The 14,868-nt window shown below is 44.3% G+C and overlaps 1 protein-coding gene across 2 annotated transcripts; it reads left to right on the top strand.

Moving 5' to 3' along the window:
• Positions 1 to 93: 93 nt before the first annotated feature.
• On the top strand, positions 94 to 14,759 carry TARS3 (threonyl-tRNA synthetase 3). Of its 2 annotated transcripts, none has more exons than XM_058156416.1 (19): positions 94 to 527; positions 1,199 to 1,297; positions 1,767 to 1,948; positions 2,523 to 2,646; positions 3,440 to 3,561; positions 5,018 to 5,135; positions 5,925 to 5,989; positions 6,207 to 6,285; positions 6,464 to 6,610; positions 6,997 to 7,095; positions 8,106 to 8,272; positions 8,471 to 8,633; positions 9,346 to 9,483; positions 9,564 to 9,641; positions 10,553 to 10,653; positions 11,259 to 11,363; positions 11,900 to 11,972; positions 12,568 to 12,682; positions 13,360 to 14,759. In XM_058156416.1, exons 1-19 carry the CDS (start codon positions 303 to 305, stop codon positions 13,506 to 13,508), a joined length of 2,349 nt encoding a protein of 782 aa, XP_058012399.1. In that variant the 5' UTR covers positions 94 to 302; the 3' UTR covers positions 13,509 to 14,759. The 2 variants fall into 2 exon arrangements, with proteins under 2 accessions (XP_058012399.1, XP_058012400.1); XM_058156417.1 differs by having other exon boundaries at positions 96 to 527; positions 1,202 to 1,297.
• Positions 14,760 to 14,868: the final 109 nt, after the last annotated feature.

Raw genomic sequence — 14,868 nt, 5'->3', positions numbered from 1 at the left:
TCTCTTTCCTTCCTTCCATCTCTCTCTCTCTTTCCTTCCTTCCTTCCTTTTCTCTCTCTCTCCTTCCTTCCTTCCTTCCATCTCTCTCTCTCTCTTTCCTTCCTTCCTTCCTTTTCTCTCTCTCTACTTCCTTCCTTCCTTCCATCTCGCTCTCTCTCTTTCCTTCCTCCCTTCCTTTTCTCTCTCTCTTCTTCCTTCCTTCCTTCTTTTTCCCTCTCCCTCCCTTCCTGGGGGCGGCGGCGGAGAGGAGGGGTCTCCGCCGCCTCCGCCCGGCCTGGCCCTCCTCCTTCCCCGCCGGGGCGATGGCGATGGCGGCTGGGGTGGCGGCGGCGGAGGGTCGCCTGGCCCGGCAGGAGCGCGAGGTGCGGGGCCTGGCGGCCGAGGTGGCGCGGCTGAAGGAGGCCTCCGCCTGGGCGTCCCCCGAGCGGCCTGGCCCGGAGCTGCGGGCGCTGCGGGAGGAGAACGAGAAGCTGCGCTACCGCCTCCTCCACCTCCGCCGCAGCCTGGCCGCCGAACGGGCCCGCCAGGTGGGTGAGAGCCCCGCGGGTTCCTTCGCCCCTTTCCCCGGGCTGGAGGGAGCACAGACTGCAGGTCCCATCGTCCCCAGCCCCTCGGGGCAATGGACAGGGCGTCGCCCACCATTCCCCGGCCTAGACAGGCACAGACTGCAAGTCTCATCCTCCCCAGCCTCTCACGGGCATGGCCAATGCGCCTCCCACTCTCGTCCCCCCCTCCCCCACCCGCCTAAAGAGGGACAGACTGCAGTTCCCATTATCCCCAGCCCCTTGGGGAAATGGGCAATGCATCTCCCACCATTTCCCAGCCTATGCAGGGACAGACTGCAGTTCCCATTATCCCCAGCCCCTTGGGGAAATGGGCAATGCATCTCCCACCATTTCCCAGCCTATGCAGGGACAGGCTGCAGTTCCCATCATCCCCAGCCCCAAATGAACAACACAGCTCCCACCATTCCCCGACCTCGAGAGGGACAGGCTGCAGTTCCGGCCATTCCCAGAGCCTTGGGGGAATGGACAGTTGGTCTTCCACCATCCCCTGACCTAGAGGCCCCATAGATTGCACCTCCCATCATCCCCAGCCGTTTAGGAGAATGCTGCAGCTGCCATTGGCCACTTTCCCACAAACTCTGAAATCCTTGTCAGTTAATTTCATTTTGCAAATTAATGGCCTCTCTTTTAAGCAGGACTTTCTGGAGACCAAGACCAAAGACACCCCCAGAAATGAGGAAAGGGAGGAGAAGAAGACAGAGCCCCGAGTTGCCAAAGGGGCCCCACCAGAAGTAGGTGGTGTTTCTGGGTGGGAGGGGCTGCATTTTGCTGGGGGGCGGGTCTGGACTGATGATCTTGAAGAACCTACCATCTAACATTACACTATGTCAAACATTGCTTGACATAGTGTAAGCCGCCCTGAGTCTTCAGAGAAGGGCGGGATATAAATGCAAATTAAAAAAAAAAAACATTTCCACTGCTAGGACAGGTGAAGTGTCTCTTTCAGGAGACTGGTTCAAAAAAGAAGCAGCCAGTTTCTCTCCCGTCGGTTGCCTCCCCCTCCTTTTAAATTGGGGAGGGGGTTCTTTCAGTGCCCCCCCTAATCTATATGGTGGGGATGGCTCAGCCCTCTCCAAGTTGGTGGGTAATCCAGATTGTGCCAGGCTTCTTTGGAAGGACAGGTCCTTGGCACCATGGCCTAAGTGGGACACAGGTGTTCCTTTCAGTTCTGCCAGGTGCCCTTTCTAACCATTCCTGCAGGATCCGACCTTCATCCGGAGCAGACTGGAACTCTACGAAGAGCTGAAAAAGGAGAGCGATGCACTTCTCCGCTCCAGAGCATCTGGCCAAAGTCAGACAATCCAAATCACGCTTTCCGATGGGAAGGTGACGGGTGGACAGGCCTGGAAGACAACGCCATACCAGGTGGCTCTTGACCTCAGGTAAACTTTGACCGTGTTTGAGGACATTTCTGAGAATGGAATCCAGGTTCCGCTTTTGTAGCTAAAACCTGGGTGGTTATAATTATAAATCTTGCTGGTTGATTTGAAATAAACATGACAACTTCGGTCTTCTCTACTTGCAATCTACAACTGGCTTGAAATTTTAGGAAGATGGTGAGCAGAGATAAACCCACAGGTAAAAAATGACCACAAATGAATCTTTAGCACCTTAAACATCACAAATGGCATAACCTAAAAGATTACCTGGAAGAAGTGTGTCTCAACCTTGAAAGAGGGGTGGATGTCAACTCCCAGAATTCCCTGGCCAACATGGCTGGCTGGAGAATTCTGGGAGTTGTCTCCACCCTTCTTCAAATGCCCAAGGCTGAGAAACACCGCAAGGGATAGGCATTGTTACACATTTATATTTCAATGCTTCTTGTCTTATCCCTTTCTCTGCAACCGCAGAATTAAACGTCCAAAAGAGATTACCTTGAGTCATAACTGGAGGGGATTGTTGGGTTATTTGAACTGTGCAGCACCTAAACCTTTGGCCTATCTCAACCGTCTGCAGCCGGGGAGTTGCCGACAGTGTCGTCATTGCCAGAGTGAATGGGGAATTGTGGGACCTCGACCGGCCGATGGAAGGAGATTCCACTTTGGAACTGCTGACCTTTGAGAACGAAGATGCTCAGGCGGTAAGTCGACCTTTCCCCTTTTCCCCTGCAAAGCATTTGAAGGCAGAAGCTCCGATGAAAGAGGACAAACCATGTTAAAAAGGCTGCTCCCTCTTGGCTATGTGAAACAGGCTAGCTTTCCCGATGGATGTGAGGAACTTCCTTATCTGGGATAGATGCTGGTGCTACAGGATTTGTGCTGATGTGTCCTGTTTAATTTTAGCAGCCCAAATAACAACTGGAAAACTTTAGACAACATAACGTGAATGAGCAAGGTCTCTTCTGTTGCCCCATTAGGAAAAGAACCATGAAGTTAAAATAATTTGACATCAAGAGGCAGGAGCCACAGTTTTATCTAATTTGGGGTGGGTTTTATGGTTTACACCAATCGTAAAAAACTATAATATGGTATACATTAGATAAATGGGGAATTTGTATATGTAGAGTACCCATATACGTCATGTTTATGTAGTGTAAATTTGGAGGTGTTGAGCATTGAAGAGCTGTATGCAACGAAATTTCATTTTTAATGTATGCCAATTAATGTACAACGTGACAATAAAGTTATTCTATTCTGCTCTGCTCTGCTCTGCTTTGCTCTATTCTATTCTATTCTATTCTATTCATATATTTTTATATGTTCTATTTTTTTCCTCTGTGCATCTTGGATTAATGTTAATCTTGTATTGTTAATCATAGTTCAATAAAAGCAAAGGAAGCACTAACTTCCCTGGCAGTTGGATTTATACAAACCGATCAATCGTCCAAATTTTGACTTTCATTGCTGTGGCTCCTTTCTCTACCCTTTTTCTAGGTTTATTGGCATTCCAGTGCCCACATTCTTGGTGAAGCCATGGAAAATTACTACGGGGGATGCTTATGTTATGGACCCCCCATTGAAAACGGCTTCTATTATGACATGCACATGGAAAAGAGGTACGTACTGCCAGCTAGTGCGGTGCATAAAATGGTACATTGAAATAAAACAAAATATTTATAATATTTCATCCACAGCGTCCAAAGCAACCTGCAATAATCAAGGATGCTTTGGCTAAATTAAAAAAAAAAATGCTTGTAATGGTTATTTTATTATTATTTTATTATTATTCACATTTATACCCTGCCCTTCTCCGAAGACTCAGGGCGGCTTACACTATGTTAGCAATAGTCTTCATCCTATTTGTATATTTATATAGAAAGTCAACTTATTGCCCCCAACAATCTGGGTCCTCATTTTACCTACCTTATAAAGGATGGAAGGCATAGGGTTATAGGTAGTCCTCAACTTATGACCATAGTGGAGCCTGCCCATTACGGTCATAAGTTGTGACGTTCGTAAAGAAGGTCATCCGTGATGTGATAGACTCAATTTTATGACAATGTTTGTGAAGTGAATGGTGCAGTTGTAAACCAGACCCATTTTGGCGTTTTTTTGCTGAAAATCAGAAATAAACACTTTTTTTTTTTTTTGGCAAAAATGTCATTAAAGTGCAGTCGTGTGACTGCAGGACACTGCAAATGGTCATAAATGCAGGCCGGTTGCTGAACTTCGGAACCAGTTGTACCTGTCGTAAATTGAGGAATTCCTGTTCTAGTGTGGTTGGAATGTATGAAAATAAATCACCGAAGTTATTAATAGCCCGCAAGGATGTGGTTTTTTAAACAATGTGTTACACAAATTTCCTGCAATACACAGGAATAATTTAAGAATTTTTTAACAGTTCAGATGACCTATCCGGGGTAAAGGGGCATAGGACTGACCTGTGGTGTGAAGGTGACCAGGCAAGGGTGAAATGCTCCCAGTTCGGACTGGATCACTCGATCCGGTAGTGATGGTGGCGGATGGTTTGGAGAACCGGTAGCAAAAATCCCTGCCAACCCCCCACATGCCCAGCTGAGCCACGCGATCATCAGAGGTTCTTTTTTTTTTTTTACTTTTAAAAGCATTTTTTCTTCGGCTGAAAACATGCCTTTAAAAATTAAAAAAAGAGGCTCTGATGATCGCATGGCTTAGCTGGGATTGTCAGAACCTTTTAAAAGCATTTTAAATGCTTTTAAAAGGTTCTGGCGATCAGGTAACTGCTGGGAACATCAGAACCCTTTAAAAGCATTTTTTAAAAGACTCCTCTGGCGATCCCAGCTGAGTTGCCTGATCATCAGAGGCTTTTAAAAGCAATTTTTTACAACCTCTTTGGTTGAAGAGGTTGTAGAAAAAATGCTTTTAAAAGTAAAAAAAAAAAAAGTTGGCCACGCCCACCCAGTCACATTACCCCCCAAGCCACGCTCACCAAACTGGTAGAAATAAATTTTACATTTCACCCCTGTGACCAGGGCTTCATTTTATTGGGTGTGTAGCTGGACCCCCAGATTTAAAAACCATCTTTTTTTCCAGAGGGGTATCCAGTACAGAGTTGCTTACTCTGGAGAACATTTGCAAAAATATCATCAAGGAGAAGCAACCATTTGAAAGGCTCGAAGTCCGAAAAGAAGATTTGCTAGAAATGTTTAAAGTAAGTCCTGCATTTTTGAAGTTCTCAAGGGGACCTTGGAGGTCTTCTAGTCCGACTCCCTGCTCAAACAGAAGACCCCCATATCATTTCAGACAGATGGTTGTCCAGTCTCCAGCAAAGCTGGCTGAGGAACTCTGGGAGTTGAAGTCCAGAAGTCTTAAAAGAGCCAAGTTTGCAGACCCCTGTTCTAGGTTGCTTCTCTCCTTGATTAGTTTATTATTCTCTATTTGTGCTACTGCAATGATAAGGCAAAACCTCTCTTTTTATCAACATCCTGCTTAGTTATTTTCAATGTTTTTCAGAGGCCGTATATTTTAGTGTTTAATTAGTGTTAGGTAAATAAACATATTATTATTGTAATAGGATTGTTCAGATTATATCACATTTGATTCATTTTATACTTGTCAATATATAAATTGCACTCATTTTTCTCTGTTGATCTTGATTGTAATTGTTGTCTTCTATTCCCTTTTTGTTATTTTATGTGGCTGGTCATTGACTGAATAAATAAATACAATAAAAATATCCCTTTAATAATAATTCATGGCTTCTCCAGAAAGATTTGTAGAATTTCTGGCAGCAGGAAATTATCCTGCTGCAAATTCTGCGTGCTGTTAGCAGAATAGCTGTCTTTTCCAGTTGGAATCTCTAAAAATGCTGGAATTCTAGATCTCCAACCAATAAGGCCAGAAGTCCAGGTGTGCAGCAGTCAAGGATAGAGAACATGAGCCCCAAAAAGGCTAAGTCTCAATATATTTATTTTGCCGATTTCTTTATTTCTCTGCACAGTACAACAAGTTTAAATGCCGGATTCTGAATGAGAAAATCCACACACCGACCACAACTGTATACAGGTAACCCGATGGATTTGATTTTGTGTGTTAAAATAATATTTTGTCTTCTCTTAACTAGAGAGGAGAAGCATGTGAAGTAAATGTTGGTTAAGTTTAAGCAACTTAACGATGTTGCTGTGGAAGTTTAGAGCTACTTCAGTATAACCATGTTTATTCATGGTGAGCGAAGTGGCTAATAACTCGAACATAGTTAACGATTTCACTGGTCATCTAATAGGTGCGGTCCCTTGATCGATTTATGCAGAGGTCCTCATGTGAGACACACTGGAAAAATAAAGGCCTTAAAGATAATTAAGGTAAGAAAGATTTTCTTTAGTAGAAATCGAACAGTCGGGACAAAATTCCAGACCCAATTCAAAGCATTGGTCGTAACCAATAAAGCCATGTTTCTCAACCTTGGGAACTTGAAGTTATGTCTAGACTTCAACTCCCAGAATTCCTCAGCTGCTTTGGGTCGTTGTTTTGCGTTATTAGAATTCGTCGACCTATTGGGAGGGGAAGTCCAATATGGAAACCTTGCAACGGATCTATGGAATCTCTTTCCCAGAGGCCAAAATGATGAAGGAGTGGGAAAAATTCCAGGAGGAAGCCAAAAAACGGGATCACAGGAAAATCGGCAAGGTGGGCTTTGGACTTTGAGGGATAAACTCAAAGTGAAATTTTTCTTACGGGGCCTGAAAACCATCCAGATTTATGGTGGCCTAGAGGCTCCTGTCAGAAATCTGGGGGGTAAGTTTGAAGCCTGTGCAAGAAAATCCAGGGGGATCTATGTTGTGCATCCATCGTTGCATTTGAGAATTACAGAACTTCACCCCACCAAGAAGGTTGACTGTGGTGCCCTTGGTGCTTTCTGGGCTGGGTTGTTTGCGGATGTTTCATGACCCAACTAGGTAACATCTTCAGTGCTAGGAGGGAGTAGGGTTTGCAAGAAAACGTCAACCCTGAGCTACAAATATTTCTTCTCTTGGTAAGGCTGACTCTTCTTTTAACTTTGGGTGACTGTACAGGAACAAGAACTCTTCTTTTTCCATGACCTGAGCCCTGGAAGTTGTTTCTTTCTTCCCCGCGGAGCTTTTATTTACAATACGCTCGTGGATTTCATCAAAGTAAGTGCATCTATCTATAAAGCAGCATTTCTCAACCTTGAGAACTGTCGACTTCAGCTCTCAGAATTCCCCAGCCATCTATACAGCAGTCATAACTACACACTACTTACAAGAATCTCAGTGCAGGGGTGAAATGCTCCCGGTTCGGACCGGATTGCCCGATCCGATAGTGATGGCGGTGGGTGGTTCGGAGAACCAGTAGCAAAAATTCCTGCCCCCCCCCCCAAATGCCCAGCTAAACCGTGTGATCATCAGGGTTTGTTTTTTTTAACTTTTAAAAGCATTTTTTCTTCGGCTGAAAAAATGCTTTTAAAAGTTAAAAAAAAGCTTCTGATGATCGCGCAGCTCAGCTGGGATCGTCAGAGGAGCCTTTTAAAAGCATTTTTTCTACAAACTTCTTCGGCCGAAGGGGTTGTAGAAAAAATGCTTTTAAAAGTTAAAAAAAAAAAGTTGGCCACGCCCATCCAGTCATATTACCCCCCACCAAGCCACGCCCACAGAACTGGTAATAACAAATTTTACATTTCACCACTGTCTCAGTGTGTCTTTCTTTGTTTTTGGAACCCAACAATGGTTACATGCAGAAATGAAGTATGTATAAATGAGACACACCTTTTGGTCTGATTTGGTCCTTCCAATTTGCAAGTCTAGCATAAAACAGATTCATTTTTAAGGACCTCAGATCAAAGGCAGTCAGCCCATACAAAGGGTACATTATGTCCATCACCTGTTCACCACCTGTGCTGGGATGGAGTCTGGAGTCCCAGGAGGAAGGGAGGGGCTGCTTTCCAGAGAGCAAAGAGGCAGCCAATCTTAGAATGCCTGGTAGGCAGGAAGACGGCTAAGACTGTCCCTTCCTGGCAGTTCACAGAGTGTATCTAACAGTTCTGCAGACAGTTGCTTTAGTCTGGCAAGATTCTGTCTGTAGGATCAATAAATAAACCACTCGGCAGTATTTCTGTGTGTCGTACATGTGTTTTTGGGGCCTGACACCATCTTATCTTGTACAGGAAGAGTATCAGCGGTGGAACTTCATGGAAGTCGTTTCACCCAATATCTACAACAGTAAACTTTGGGAAATGTCTGGTCACTGGCAGCATTACAGCGAGAACATGTTCTCTTTCGAGGCGGAAAAAGAAATCTTTGCCCTGAAGCCCATGAACTGCCCTGGACACTGGTGAGGGTTCCTGTCTCTCTTTTCCCAGCAGGTTGTGAAATTAAACCCTTAACATGGGGGGAGGGGTTTGACCCATGGGGGGGTTTCTTCCACCGATTACATGTCAAAATTCCACGGGGAAAATGGGTCAGGAGATCTCCCTAAATTGAGATGACCATTGTTGCTCGTTCTAGCAAACTTCTCCCCATCTGTTCCCAGCCTGATGTTTGCCCATCGCCCTCGGTCTTGGAGGGAGATGCCTCTGAGACTGGCTGATTTTGGGGTGCTTCATCGTAACGAGCTTTCGGGGACCCTCAGTGGTCTGACGCGGGTGCGACGCTTCCAACAAGATGATGCTCACCTCTTCTGCACAATGGAGCAGGTAGGACACCTCATCGGCGCTTGCTGCAATTCAAGGAACCAAGGTGTTGTGGCCCGCCTGCGGCCGGCAGAGCTATCAGCAGAATCAGACAGTGAGGAGGTTGGGGAGGAACTTGGCCTAGTCCTGGGGGGCTGGGGAAAGCTCGGATGAGGGCTCTGCATCAGAGGCAGAAAGGGAGCCAAGGCCATCTGGTAGTTCTTTGCGGCCTCTGGAGTCTCCGGTGTCTGACAGCAGCGAGGCAGAAGAATAGCGGGAGCCTGTTCCCAATGTGCGCATGCGCAGAGCTGCCAGAAGACAAGAACAACTAAGAAAACAGGGTCGACTTGGGAGTAAGGCTTGGAGATGATTGGCCCCTCCCATAAGACATAAAAGAGGAGCAAACAGGACATGAGCTTTTGCAGGAAGCAGTTAGTACATCTGGTCAATTCAAGCTTTAAAAAGTTCTGTTTGACTCTGTGCCAAGTTTGGCAGCATTCCAAGGGAGATAAGGTGGGTGTTTATAAACATTCCCCTGAAAGACTGTGAAGCCTTGCGGACTGTGAAAGACGATAATTCACAGCCGTGTGAATTAAAGAGGTTTGCTGGGACTAAGATCGTGCTTTATGCTTTCTAAGGAAGCCTAGGTCAGAACGCAAGGAAGGGAGATTGTTTTAGGAAGGCACCTGCTCCTTTCACCTTTGAAGTTCCTGCTGATGGACGTCTTCACTTTCAGATTGAGGAGGAGATGAAAGGATGTCTCTGTTTCCTGCAGTCCGTATATGCCATTTTTGGTTTCACCTTCCAGCTGCATCTTTCCACAAGGCCCAACAACTTCCTAGGGGAGAAGGAGATCTGGGATCAGGCGGAGAAGGTGATGGTGGCTGGGTGTGTGGAGCACGGCAGAGACACGGATGGGATTTTAACCACCATTCTTCTTCTTTCCAACTTCAGCAACTCCAGAACAGCTTGGATGACTTTGGGGAACCTTGGAAACTCAATCCAGGTGACGGGGCGTTTTATGGGCCCAAGGTTAGTGAGTGGCTCTGGGTTCGAACCGAAACCTTTCCTGTGAACGCAAACACCATTCTGCACAGGTAGCCCTCAATTTATCACCAGTATCGGTACCAGAACCTCCGTTGCTAAGCAGTGAGTTGTGACTCATTTTACGACCGTTGGCACTGTGGTCATTAACCCAATCCAGCTTCCCCCATTGACGGCTTGTCTGAAGCCTGATGGGAAAAGTTGCAAATTTATTTATTAGATTTATTTATTTCGAAGTGTTTTTTTTTCCCAACGAATCTGGGCAGCTTATGAAAGAAGAAAACCCAATTATTATCATCTTCTTGTGCCATATTCGTCATCAGAAGTTGGCGATCCTATTTTTGTCAACAGCTGTGTGAAAATGGGCTAATGAGTTTTGTCCAAACCTGGCCCTTAGATTTTGAAGCCACAATGTTCTTCTGCCTGGACCTCGTTTGCCTTCAATTTTTCCCTGGAGGATTAAGTGAAGGATGCTGTATTTTTTCCGGGTGTCGCATCACAGGTCCGAAATATTCTAACTTTCATTTTTTTATGGTTTTGATGATTTCCCTTGGCTTTCCCAGGCGGCTTATACAATATACAAACTGTCAAAACAATAACGTCCCGCAACAACACTCAATCAAACCAGCTACTTGAAGGGCTTCATCCCATTCTGGGGTCTCCCAAGCCTGTTAGCAAAATGAGATCTTCGGGGTCTTGCAAACGGTGATCATGTGACCCTGGGATACTGCAGCCGTTGTGAATACATGCCTGAATTTTGACCACAGGGATGCTATGACAGTTGTAATTGTGAGGAGTGTAGTGTGAGTCATCTTTTTTTTTTTTTTTTTGTAGCTTTGAATGGTTGTTAAAACAAACAGTCCCAGATCAGGGGCTACCTCTTATCTTCTCTTTTGCAGATCGATATTACAATCAAAGACGCTATTGGCCGATACCACCAGTGTGCTACCATCCAGCTTGACTTCCAGCTACCCGTCCGGTTTAATTTGACTTACGTTGGGTAAGTGCCAACGACCCAAGACTGAAGCCCTCCCTCTCAAGGAGGAATTGGAGGGGCTTTGGAGGGGTTTGCAGAAAAGGCTGTGATCCAAGAGACTAAAAGAGAGGCCAGAACAGGAAGAGATGGCAAGGTGATGGAGCAAAAGTGGTAGCAACGAGGTGAGGAGGAATTAAACCAATTCAGATACTTGATCTGTGCTTATTTAAGCAGTTCCTGAATATCCTTCAATCCAACTGTGTTGCTATAAGGATTAGAGAATTATATTTGATAGTTGAGGGTCCCTGGTGCTCTCTGAGCTTGATAGTTTTCTTGTAGACTTTTCATTACTCAACTAGGGTAATCAGTGCCAGCTGAAAGACTGGAGGAAGGAATTTTGCATTGGGCAAAGAGGAAGGAGGACGGGAGCAGTAGAAACTTCAGTAGATATTTGATGACTACTTAGGTAGACATTTGATGATGACGTTCTTAAAAGCTCTCTAAGTGGTAGGGAATAACCGGAACCTCAGCCTTATTTGGGAACGCTGCACAACAGAAACTGATGGAACCCAAATTAAAAGGGCAGCAAAAATGGAAGTTGAAATGTTTTCATTCGTTTTGCTTTTCAGCAAAGATGGCAACGACAAGAAAAGGCCTGTAATCATCCACCGAGCGATTCTGGGCTCCGTGGAGCGGATGATGGCTATCCTGGCAGAAAACTACAGTGGAAAATGGTGGGCAGCTGATCTTGGAAGTAGAAAAGGCTTCTTCTTCGTCGTTTTTTAAGTTTTTTATTTTTTAACTTAAACATTCCATCTTCCATTAGTGTGTCGTCTGGGTACAAATATTTCTATGCGATAACAATCAGAATTTACAAAAGTATTCATTACATTGATATTGATTCTCTAATCTTACAAAAATAACAATGAGCATAATACATCTATTCATTTCTCCCTCTTAATGTATCTTCTAATAAAAATATACTAATATTAAATATAATAATCTTAAGTCATATTAGTAAGAATTATATTGTTTACTTCTCTACGTGTTTTCTATATTTCACTGATCTCCGTTTATTTCTAACTTCTATTTTTATTTTCCAACCATTTATAAAATAACTCCCATACATATTCAAGTTTGTTCTTTCTCCTTTATAGCAAGTGTTAATCTATTCATTTCTGCATATTCTAATAAGGAGAAAAGGCTTCTTGTAGATTATCATGGTGACGTTTAAAAACGATTAACCTTGCCCATTCCTTTTCTCATCCAGGCCTTTCTGGCTCTCCCCTCGGCAAGTCATGGTGGTTCCTGTTGGCCCTACCTGCGAAGAATATGCTCAGCAGGTATATTCAGCAAAAGCGGAGATTATCCATAGAAAGGAAGAGCAGGGAAGAAGGAATTTGTGGATTTGTAGATGGCTGCAAGGGGGAAAACACACCGTCTCCATGCTTCCAAATGTAGTTGTGGACATTTCAATTGTGGGTGCTCCAACCTGAAGGTGTTTTAAGAAGAGACTGGGCAACCATTTGCATGAGATGTTATAGGGCCATGATGGCAAACAGGTGGCAGGCAGAGCCATATCTGTGAGCACGTGAGCGTTGCCCTAGCTCAGCTCCAGTTAATTTTCAGGCCTCCTGGACTCACTGGAAGTCATTTCTGGCCTCCGGAGGGCCTCGGGGGGGGAGGGGGGGCGCTTTTGCCCTCCCCATGGAGGTGGGGATGTGCATGTGTGACACCACACACACACCCACGCTCCCCGCACTTTTGGCACACAACAGCGAAAAGGTTAGCCATCACTGGTATAGGGTTTCCTATCTGAGCAGGGGTTAGACCAAGGTCCCTTCCAACTCCATTGTTCTGTTGCTTTTTTAATCTCTATTTTATACCCTTGTTCGGCAAAACCTTAGGGCTATAAAAACCGTATTTCTTCATGTTTAGGTCTGCAACGAGGCTTCTGAAGCTGGACTTATGACCGATGTTGATTTGGATCAGAGCTGCACGTTGAATAAGAAGATAAGAAATGCACAGCTGGCTCAGTATAATTTCATTTTTGGTATCTATGCTATGTGTTTTTTAACATTAATCTGGCCCCTCCCATTTCTGCTGATTGAGCGTGGTAGAATTGTTAAACCATTGGAGGGGCTGAGAATAACCTTATTGGGTTAGGAGAAGTTATGAGAATAAATGTTATTTCCACTATACAAGAGCCTCTTTGCCAAATTATAGAAAAAGAAATGCCATTAATATATCTTACAACCATATAAGGTAGTTCTCAGCTTGAGCTGGGAATTATGATCTTAAGTTACGTCAGTTGTTAAGGAAGTCATCACATGACCAGCCTAATTTTATAACTTTTTTTGGCAGTGTTACAAAAGCAAATAATGGTTGTTAAGCAAACCCTTTTTTCTTTGAAATAAACACTGGTTTCCAGCAAAAAAAAAAAAATACCATAACTTGTGGTCCTGTGACCAAACCTGATCACAAATATGGGCCACGCCTTTCTTGAAGTCCGTAATTTCAGCCACTAAGTGACTGGTCGTTAACTCAAGGACTTACCTATAAATGAGAATTCTAAATTTAGATTTGTACGACTTAAAATTTCCTTAAAGGACAATTGTTTGAAATAACTCTTGAAAGTGCGATCTTTTAAATGCTACTCGGTGCTGTCCTGGTTTCTAAAACCTTAACGGTCCTTTGAGGCACAGTTGCCCTAATCTTGTTTCCTTGCAGTGGTTGGAGAGAAGGAAAAAGCAGGCAACGCCGTCAACGTACGAACCCGGGATAACAAAATCCACGGAGAAGTTTTGGTTTCTTTGGCCCTTGAGAAACTACAGAAGTTGAAAGCCTCCCGTACTTTACACGCAGAAGAAGAATTCTAGTCGTCGCCAACAAAGAGCGGAGAAAAACTGGCCACGTCCCGAGGGATTGTAGTTTACTTGGAGCCAAATCCTGGAAATCCAGAAAGATGGAATTGCAGCCTTGGATTACTTGCCCTTATCCAGTCACCAAAAGATGGTGGGATGCCAGTTCTCTTAAAACGCAGTACAAAATTGAAATCACTTTTAGATTCTTTTGGCTGTTTGTGTGCATGGTTTTTTTTTTTTAAAAGGAAAACAGAGTTCCAAAGGAAACGGCTTGGGTCTCATAGAGCAAAGAGTCCCCAAACTAGGCCACTTTTAAGACTTGTGGATTTCCAACTCCCAGCGTGGCTGGCTGGGGAATTCTGGGAGTCGAAGTCTACAAGCCTTGAAGTGGCTAAATTTGGAGACCCCTGTCCTATAGCGTAAGAGATTTGTTTTGTGGATATTTATTTATAAGTGTGGGTTGCTGCTATTGATTGTCGGGGAAGCAGAATATCCTCCCTTCCCATAAACAGAAATATTTAGGCTCTGAGCCGCTGCCTTTTATAGGCAACTTTGCAAATTCATTTTAGTTTATCTGATGATATATGATAAGCAGATATAAGGTAGAAGGCCAGAGTGATTAAGCATCAGGCTAGAAACCAGGAGACGGTGAGTTCTAATCCTGCCTTAGACATGGAGCTAGGAGGGGGATTCGGAGCCAGCCATTTTCTCTCACGCCTAGGAAGGCGGGAAGGGAAATAACTTCTGAAAATCTTGCCAAGAAAATTGCTGGATCTTGTCCTGGCACTTGCCAGGAGTTAACACTGACTTGAAGGCACCATCATTTCCAGAGACAAGGAAGCCTCTGATCTTTTCCCTCAAATTCAAATTCTAAATTGTTCCTACAAGGAACACTTGTGAAGCTGTTGCAAAATAGGCAAACTTCCACATTCATACCTTTTTATAGTTTTTTGGAGGGGCGCTATCCGTGAGGACGCTGTGCTATCCAAATGAGTTTATCAATTTTGCCATCTCACTATTGTACATGTGCATTTGCATTTGCATTGGAGAACTTGCAGATATGTTCTTGATAATGCCTTACTTACACTTTGCTTTCTTGAAGAAGAAAAAAAAAGCAGATGTGTATCTTCCTGGATTGGTTATCTCGCAGGAGAGTTTCTAAGAAAGCCGCAGAAGACTCTCCAAAGCTGGGGCTTTTAAATTGAGGGACGGCATATGTAGAGTGCTTTGCCTCTTTGGCCGAATAAAACTAGAACATTCATCCTGGTACTGTCTCAAACAGCCTCTTTCTTTTGGAAGCTACAATTGATTGTACTGCACATTCACATCACATTTCAATTTTAAAAAAAACCTCACAAGAGAGAAAAGTATAAAA

Source organism: Ahaetulla prasina, chromosome 13 (genome assembly GCF_028640845.1).
Source record: "Ahaetulla prasina isolate Xishuangbanna chromosome 13, ASM2864084v1, whole genome shotgun sequence".
In the NCBI taxonomy this organism is placed as follows: Eukaryota; Metazoa; Chordata; class Lepidosauria; order Squamata; family Colubridae; genus Ahaetulla; species Ahaetulla prasina.
The sequence above is the reverse complement of the archived record's forward strand: the minus strand, read 5'-3'. Positions and strand labels throughout refer to the sequence as shown.